Genomic DNA, 9,407 nt, shown 5'->3' with positions numbered 1-9,407 from the left:
ATTAATATCTCTGAGACACACATACATGTAGACATTAATATCTCTCTGAGACACACATACATGTAGACATTAATATCTCTGAGACACACATACATGTAGATATTAATATCTCTCTGAGACACACATACATGTAGACATTAATATCTCTGAGACACACATACATGTAGACATTAATATCTCTGAGACACACATACATGTAGATATTAATATCTCTCTGAGACACACATACATGTAGATATTAATATCTCTCTGAGACACACATACATGTAGACATTAATATCTCTCTGAGACACACATATATGTAGACATCAATATCTCTGAGACACACATACATGTAGATATTAATATCTCTGAGACACACATACATGTAGACATTAATATATCTCTGAGACACACATACATGTAGACATTAATATCTCTCTGAGACACACATACATGTAGATATTAATATCTCTGAGACACACATACATGTAGATATTAATATCTCTGAGACACACATACATGTAGATATTAATATCTCTGAGACACACATACATGTAGACATTAATATCTCTGAGACACACATACATGTAGATATTAATATCTCTGAGACACACATACATGTAGACATTAATATCTCTCTGAGACACACATACATGTAGACATTAATATCTCTCTGAGACACACATACATGTAGACATTAATATCTCTCTGAGACACACATACATGTAGACATTAATATCTCTCTGAGACACACATACATGTAGACATTAATATCTCTCTGAGACACACATACATGTAGACATTAATATCTCTCTGAGACACACATACATGTAGATATTAATATCTCTCTGAGACACACATACATGTAGACATTAATATCTCTCTGAGACCTACATACATGTAGATATTAATATCTCTCTGAGACACACATACATGTAGACATTAATATCTCTGAGACACACATACATGTAGATATTAATATCTCTCTGAGACACACATACATGTAGACATTAATATCTCTGAGACACACATACATGTGGACATTAATATCTCTCTGAGACACACATACATGTAGATATTAATATCTCTCTGAGACACACATACATGTAGACATTAATATCTCTGAGACACACATACATGTAGATATTAATATCTCTCTGAGACACACATACATGTAGACATTAATATCTCTCTGAGACACACATACATGTAGACATTAATATCTCTCTGAGACACACATACATGTAGACATTAATATCTCTCTGAGACACACATACATGTAGACATTAATATCTCTCTGAGACACACATACATGTAGACATTAATATCTCTGAGACACACATACATGTGGACATTAATATCTCTCTGAGACACACATACATGTAGACATTAATATCTCTCTGAGACACACATACATGTAGACATTAATATCTCTCTGAGACACACATACATGTAGACATTAATATCTCCCTCTGAGACACACATACATGTAGACATTAATATCTCTGAGACACACATACATGTAGACATTAATATCTCTGAGACACACATACATGTAGATATTAATATCTCTGAGACACACATACATGTAGATATTAATATCTCTCTGAGACACACATACATGTAGACATTAATATCTCTCTCTGAGACACACATACATGTAGACATTAATATATCTCTGAGACACACATACATGTAGACATTAATATCTCTCTGAGACACACATACATGTAGATATTAATATCTCTGAGACACACATACATGTAGACATTAATATCTCTCTGAGACACACATACATGTAGACATTAATATCTCTCTGAGACACACATACATGTAGATATTAATATCTCTCTGAGACACACATACATGTAGACATTAATATCTCCCTCTGAGACACACATACATGTAGATATTAATATCTCTGAGACACACATACATGTAGACATTAATATCTCTGAGACACACATACATGTAGACATTAATATCTCTGAGACACACATACATGTAGACATTAATATCTCTCTGAGACACACATACATGTAGACATTAATATCTCTGAGACACACATACATGTAGACATTAATATCTCTGAGACACACATACATGTAGATATTAATATCTCTCTGAGACACACATACATGTAGACATTAATATCTCTGAGACACACATACATGTAGACATTAATATCTCTGAGACACACATACATGTAGATATTAATATCTCTCTGAGACACACATACATGTAGACATTAATATCTCTGAGACACACATACATGTAGATATTAATATCTCTCTGAGACACACATACATGTAGACATTAATATCTCTCTGAGACACACATACATGTAGATATTAATATCTCTGAGACACACATACATGTAGACATTAATATCTCTCTGAGACACACATACATGTAGATATTAATATCTCTGAGACACACATACATGTAGACATTAATATCTCTCTGAGACACACATACATGTAGATATTAATATCTCTGAGACACACATACATGTAGATATTAATATCTCTGAGACACACATACATGTAGACATTAATATCTCTGAGACACACATACATGTAGATATTAATATCTCTGAGACACACATACATGTAGACATTAATATCTCTCTGAGACACACATACATGTAGACATTAATATCTCTGAGACACACATACATGTAGACATTAATATCTCTGAGACACACATACATGTAGACATTAATATCTCTCTGAGACACACATACATGTAGACATTAATATCTCTCTGAGACACACATACATGTAGACATTAATATCTCTCTGAGACACACATACATGTAGACATTAATATCTCTCTGAGACACACATACATGTAGATATTAATATCTCTCTGAGACACACATACATGTAGACATTAATATCTCTGAGACACACATACATGTAGACATCAAGATCTCTCTGAGACACACATACATGTAGATATTAATATCTCTCTGAGACACACATACATGTAGACATTAATATCTCTCTGAGACACACATACATGTAGACATTAATATCTCTGAGACACACATACATGTAGATATTAATATCTCTCTGAGACACACATACATGTAGATATTAATATCTCTGAGACACACATACATGTAGACATTAATATCTCTCTGAGACACACATACATGTAGACATTAATATCTCTCTGAGACACACATACATGTAGACATTAATATCTCTCTGAGACACACATACATGTAGACATTAATATCTCTGAGACACACATACATGTAGATATTAATATCTCTCTGAGACACACATACATGTAGATATTAATATCTCTCTGAGACACACATACATGTAGATATTAATATCTCTGAGACACACATACATGTAGACATTAATATCTCTCTGAGACACACATACATGTAGACATTAATATCTCTGAGACACACATACATGTAGACATTAATATCTCTCACACATACATGTAGACATTAATATCTCTGAGACACACATACATGTAGACATTAATATCTCTGAGACACACATACATGTAGACATTAATATCTCTGAGACACACATACATGTAGACATTAATATCTCTCTGAGACACACATACATGTAGACATTAATATCTCTCTGAGACACACATACATGTAGACATTAATATCTCTCTCTGAGACACACATACATGTAGACATTAATATCTCTGAGACACACATACATGTAGACATTAATATCTCTGAGACACACATACATGTAGACATTAATATCTCCCTCTGAGACACACATACATGTAGACATTAATATCTCTCTGAGACACACATACATGTAGATATTAATATCTCTCTGAGACACACATACATGTAGACATTAATATCTCTGAGACACACATACATGTAGACATTAATATCTCTCACACATACATGTAGACATTAATATCTCTGAGACACACATACATGTAGACATTAATATCTCTGAGACACACATACATGTAGACATTAATATCTCTGAGACACACATACATGTAGACATTAATATCTCTCTGAGACACACATACATGTAGACATTAATATCTCTCTGAGACACACATACATGTAGACATTAATATCTCTCTCTGAGACACACATACATGTAGACATTAATATCTCTGAGACACACATACATGTAGACATTAATATCTCTCTGAGACACACATACATGTAGACATTAATATCTCTCTGAGACACACATACATGTAGACATTAATATCTCTCTGAGACACACATACATGTAGATATTAATATCTCTCTGAGACACACATACATGTAGACATTAATATCTCTCTGAGACACACATACATGTAGACATTAATATCTCTCTGAGACACACATACATGTAGATATTAATATCTCTCTGAGACACACATACATGTAGATATTAATATCTCTCTGAGACACACATACATGTAGACATTAATATCTCTCACACATACATGTAGACATTAATATCTCTCACACATACATGTAGACATTAATATATCTCTGAGACACACATACATGTAGACATTAATATCTCTGAGACACACATACATGTAGACATTAATATCTCTGAGACACACATACATGTAGATATTAATATCTCTCTGAGACACACATACATGTAGACATTAATATCTCTGAGACACACATACATGTAGATATTAATATCTCTCTGAGACACACATACATGTAGACATTTCACCGTCTCTCTCGGAGACATTGGCACCTGGCGCAGGCTTCAGTGCTAAGTTAACTATATGTATTCCTCTCCTCTTGTGCCCTTCAGACTGGCGTGACCCAGAGCTGATGAGGGAGATCGAGGCGGCGACAGGAGAAGACCTGGGCTCTGGCAAAGTGTTCGGCCGGGGCAAGGGGCGGGGCAAGGGCAAGGGCAAGGGCAAGGGCAAGGGCAAGAAGAAGAAACACCCGAACCTCAGCGACCTGAAGCAGAACACGTCCAGATCACGCCTGGAGAAGAAAGTCTTCAACAAGTACGGCCCTTTACAGACGCTCCCTTTGAATATGTCTCTTTAGAGACACTCCCTTTGAATATGTCTCTTTACAGACGCTCCCTTTGAATATGTCTCTTTACAGACGCTCCCTTTGAATATGTCTCTTTAGAGACACTCCCTTTGAATATGTCTCTTTACAGACGCTCCCTTTGAATATGTCTCTTTACAGACGCTCCCTTTGAATATGTCTCTTTACAGACGCTCCCTTTGAATATGTCTCTTTAGAGACACTCCCTTTGAATATGTCTCTTTAGAGACACTCCCTTTGAATATGTCTCTTTACAGACACTCCCTTTGAATATGTCTCTTTAGAGACACTCCCTTTGAATATGTCTCTTTAGAGACACTCCCTTTGAATATGTCTCTTTAGAGACACTCCCTTTGAATATGTCTCTTTACAGACACTCCCTTTGAATATGTCTCTTTAGAGACACTCCCTTTGAATATGTCTCTTTAGAGACACTCCCTTTGAATATGTCTCTTTAGAGACACTCCCTTTGAATATGTCTCTTTAGAGACACTCCCTTTGAATATGTCTCTTTACAGACACTCCCTTTGAATATGTCTCTTTAGAGACACTCCCTTTGAATATGTCTCTTTAGAGACACTCCCTTTGAATATGTCTCTTTAGAGACACTCCCTTTGAATATGTCTCTTTACAGACACTCCCTTTGAATATGTCTCTTTAGAGACACTCCCTTTGAATATGTCTCTTTAGAGACACTCCCTTTGAATATGTCTCTTTAGAGACACTCCCTTTGAATATGTCTCTTTACAGACGCTCCCTTTGAATATGTCTCTTTACAGACGCTCCCTTTGAATATGTCTCTTTACAGACACTCCCTTTGAATATGTCTCTTTAGAGACACTCCCTTTGAATATGTCTCTTTAGAGACACTCCCTTTGAATATGTCTCTTTACAGACGCTCCCTTTGAATATGTCTCTTTAGAGACACTCCCTTTGAATATGTCTCTTTACAGACACTCCCTTTGAATATGTCTCTTTAGAGACACTCCCTTTGAATATGTCTCTTTACAGACGCTCCCTTTGAATATGTCTCTTTAGAGACACTCCCTTTGAATATGTTTCTTTAGAGACACTCCCTTTGAATATGTCTCTTTACAGACGCTCCCTTTGAATATATATCTCTTTAGAGACACTCCCTTTGAATATGTTTCTTTAGAGACACTCCCTTTGAATATGTCTCTTTACAGACGCTCCCTTTGAATATGTCTCTTTAGAGACACTCCCTTTGAATATGTCTCTTTACAGACGCTCCCTTTGAATATGTCTCTTTACAGACGCTCCCTTTGAATATGTCTCTTTAGAGACACTCCCTTTGAATATGCTAAGCTAATGTATGTACAGCATTATATATATACAGTGGTACGAGTATGAATACACTATGTTAATAAACCAATCTAGCCAGTGGTTTAAATGATATGAGTACATATAGATATATACACAGATATAGATATACTATATGAGTATATACTGTGTTATTATAGAGGGTTATATGAATAATCTATAGCTTGGATGTAGGTAGTATGAGTACAGATGTAGGTAGTATGAGTACAGATGTAGGTAGTATGAGTACAGATGTAGGTAGCAGGGTTCGAAATTAACGGGGGCTTGGGGCAAAATGCCCTCGAAAATTGACCAAATGCCCTCGAAAATCAGTTAAGGGGGGCAATAAAAGCCCCCGACAGTTTACTAATTATATATATAATTATATATATGCTCTACAGTGCGAGCATTTCCCTCGTATTTGCCCCTAATAATATGTGTGTGTGCGAACCGGAAAAATCATTTACTTGCAGAGTGAAGATTACAAAACAGCCCCGCTGTTAATAGTTAAGAAACTGGACTGAAATTCAGTTTTTGGGTGGAATGCAAAGATGGAGGGAGGCGGGGCCCGCTGCGTGTTACAGGGTGCTTGAGAGGTGCTGCGAACACAGACAGACAGACAGAGAGCTCTGCTTTTCAGCAAGCATGCATAGTGCTGTGTAACATTAAGTTACACTGCTATCTTTTTTTTTTTTTATCCACTTTTTCTCCCATTTTCTATATTTTCTCCCATCCCAATTTCGTATCATCCAATTCAACCCTCCCCTGTCACGGACACTGTTTCTTGCCTCCCACAAGCCGGCTGCAATGTGGACTAAGTCATACATAGCACAAGTCGAGGAGTAATGCGTTGGAGGCTCACGCTGCCCCCGACACTTCCTGATTCTACTGCGCAGGCGCACCAACCGACCTGTAGGAGTCGCTGTCCACAACGCCCGATCCCCACCCATCAGTTTCCCACCCCCTAATACGGCCAATGTGTATTAGTACGGACGACAAGCTAAACTGAAAGCAAATGTGGAGCGCTGGGCTCGAACTGACGAGCCCAGCGTCTCCAGCATTTCGTGGCGAGTGCCTTGCCCACTACGCCACGTAGCCGCCCCGTTACACTGCTATCTTAACGTTAGCAAGCTAAGCATCTGCATAGCGCGACCTGTGTAACGTTAAGTAACTTGTGTTCGGCGGGGAAAGACCGTTCCATTTGTAACACAACTCCAAAGAATAACATCCAAATGATCCCGATGCACATTTCCTTCATTCCACAGCGCTGAGCGCGCAACGTATTTCATTGATCGATCTGACAACAACACAACTTGCCCTCAGGGACAATCATATTTAATCTATTTAGATAGAGTATGTATGTATTATTTACAGATAATTGAAGGTACCTCAAAACATGAAACCAAGCCATGTCACACATCGTGTGTGTGTGTGTGTGTTACTTGAACAATTGTCACTCTGCTCCTAAATTTCTGTGTGCTCCTAAATTTGTATTTAGATTTGATTTAATAACATTTTATTTAGGAGCACATGTGCTCCTTGGAAAAAAGGTTAGCGTAGAGCCCTATATATGGAGACATTAACATTACGTTATCAAACATAGGGACGAAGAAAAAAGTGTCAACAATGTTTTATAATCTTTATGTTAATTTTCATTATAAAGAATTTTTGCCCCCGAAATACAAAAAAAAGCCCCCGAAAATCAATTAAGGGGGGCAAAAAAAGCCCTTGAATTTTCTTTTTAATTTCTAACCCTGGTAGGTAGTATGGACAGTAGATAAGTGAGGATTTGAGTATAGAGAGTTCAGAGTTCATCAACATAATGGGTTGATGAAATAATATAATGCAGTTGTGCAATGATTGGTCAAGGTTCTGAACACTTGATTTGTCTCTCTCTGTCTGTGTCTCTCTATTTGTGTGTGTTTGTGTGTGTGTGTGTGTCTCGACTCTCTATCTCACTCTCTCTCTGTCTCTCCCTCTCTCTCTCTCTCCCTCTCTCTCTCTCTCTCTCTCTCTCTCTCTCTCTCTCTCTCTCTAGGAGTTCTCTGCGTAGAATGGCAGAAGTGATGAATAAGGTGGACAAGAGGAAACATGATAAATTCTCCAACCAGTTCAACTACGCTCTCAAATGACCTGCAGAGGCCAGGATGCGTGTATCCTTTCCGCAACGGAATTCGGTTTCCGGGTTCCTCTGATTGGCCGCGACCCCCACGTGACCCGCCCCTCTATCCACCGCTCTGCCGCTGCCGCGCGCGGCAGAGCGAGCGGCCGCGGACTCGCTCGCTTCCTCAATTTATACGCATGGAAGTATTGACTGAATGAATGAATGAATGAATGAAAACTTTATTTAACAGATTGCAGAATGGGTACAATACAGTACGGCTCAATACACACAATTGTTAAGGGGATGCAGACCTGAGAAAGACGTTTGTCTTGTTTACATCAGGGTCCCCCATTTTCAATTCATATAGAACGACTACGCCGTAACAAATCATTAAAAAAATATACCGTTAACTGGAATATGTTGTGCCTTTACACATATGTTGGATTATGTAATTGGTTTGTCATGACAAACAAATTAAAAAATCGCGATTTACCCGCTGGCTACAGTGACTGCATGTAGTCAGAGCCAGAGCTCAGCGATGCCGGTCGCGGCAGCACATTCTCACCGCGGGCTGAGCTCTGGTGTCCGCTGGAGCAAGCCAGAGACAGCCGGCGATGCAATATTTTATTTGTTTGTCATGACAAACCAATTACATAATCCAACATATGTGTAAAGGCACAACATATTCCAGTTAACGGTATCTTTTTTTAATGATTTGTTACGGCGCAATCAATAGTTCCATGCATTCGGGACCTCCATGTTTTGGGGGTATTCATCAGACAAATCGGATGCGGGGATTCGGCTCCCATCAGTCGGGCAAGAACTGCGGGTTTTCAGCCTCTCTCCTCTCTCCTGGAGCTTAAGGGGGAGCTTAGTATTCCTGCCTCTGAGGAGGTGGCTACAACATCAACACACAGTGACTACATGCAGTCACTGTGTGTTGTTGTAGCCAGCGGGTAAATC

The 9,407-nt window shown here is 38.1% G+C and overlaps 1 protein-coding gene across 1 annotated transcript in view; it reads left to right on the top strand.

Moving 5' to 3' along the window:
- LOC311248650 (UV-stimulated scaffold protein A-like) overlaps positions 1–8,489 on the top strand; it is a gene marked incomplete at its 5' end in the record, with an annotated part of 140,811 nt that extends 132,322 nt beyond the window's left edge. Inside the window, 2 exons of the mRNA XM_084339504.1 lie at positions 4,767–4,971; positions 8,379–8,489. Of these exons, the coding sequence (XP_084195630.1) occupies positions 4,767–4,971; positions 8,379–8,472 (299 nt within the window). The remainder of the gene's footprint in view (positions 1–4,766; positions 4,972–8,378) is intronic.
- Between the last annotated feature and the right edge of the window lie 918 nt (positions 8,490–9,407).

This window comes from Notolepis coatsorum (assembly GCF_963971535.1).
Source record: "Notolepis coatsorum genome assembly, contig: SCAFFOLD_115, whole genome shotgun sequence".
NCBI lineage: Eukaryota > Metazoa > Chordata > Actinopteri > Aulopiformes > Paralepididae > Notolepis > Notolepis coatsorum.
Note: the sequence above shows the minus strand (reverse complement) of the source record. Positions and strands in the feature narration are given on the sequence as shown.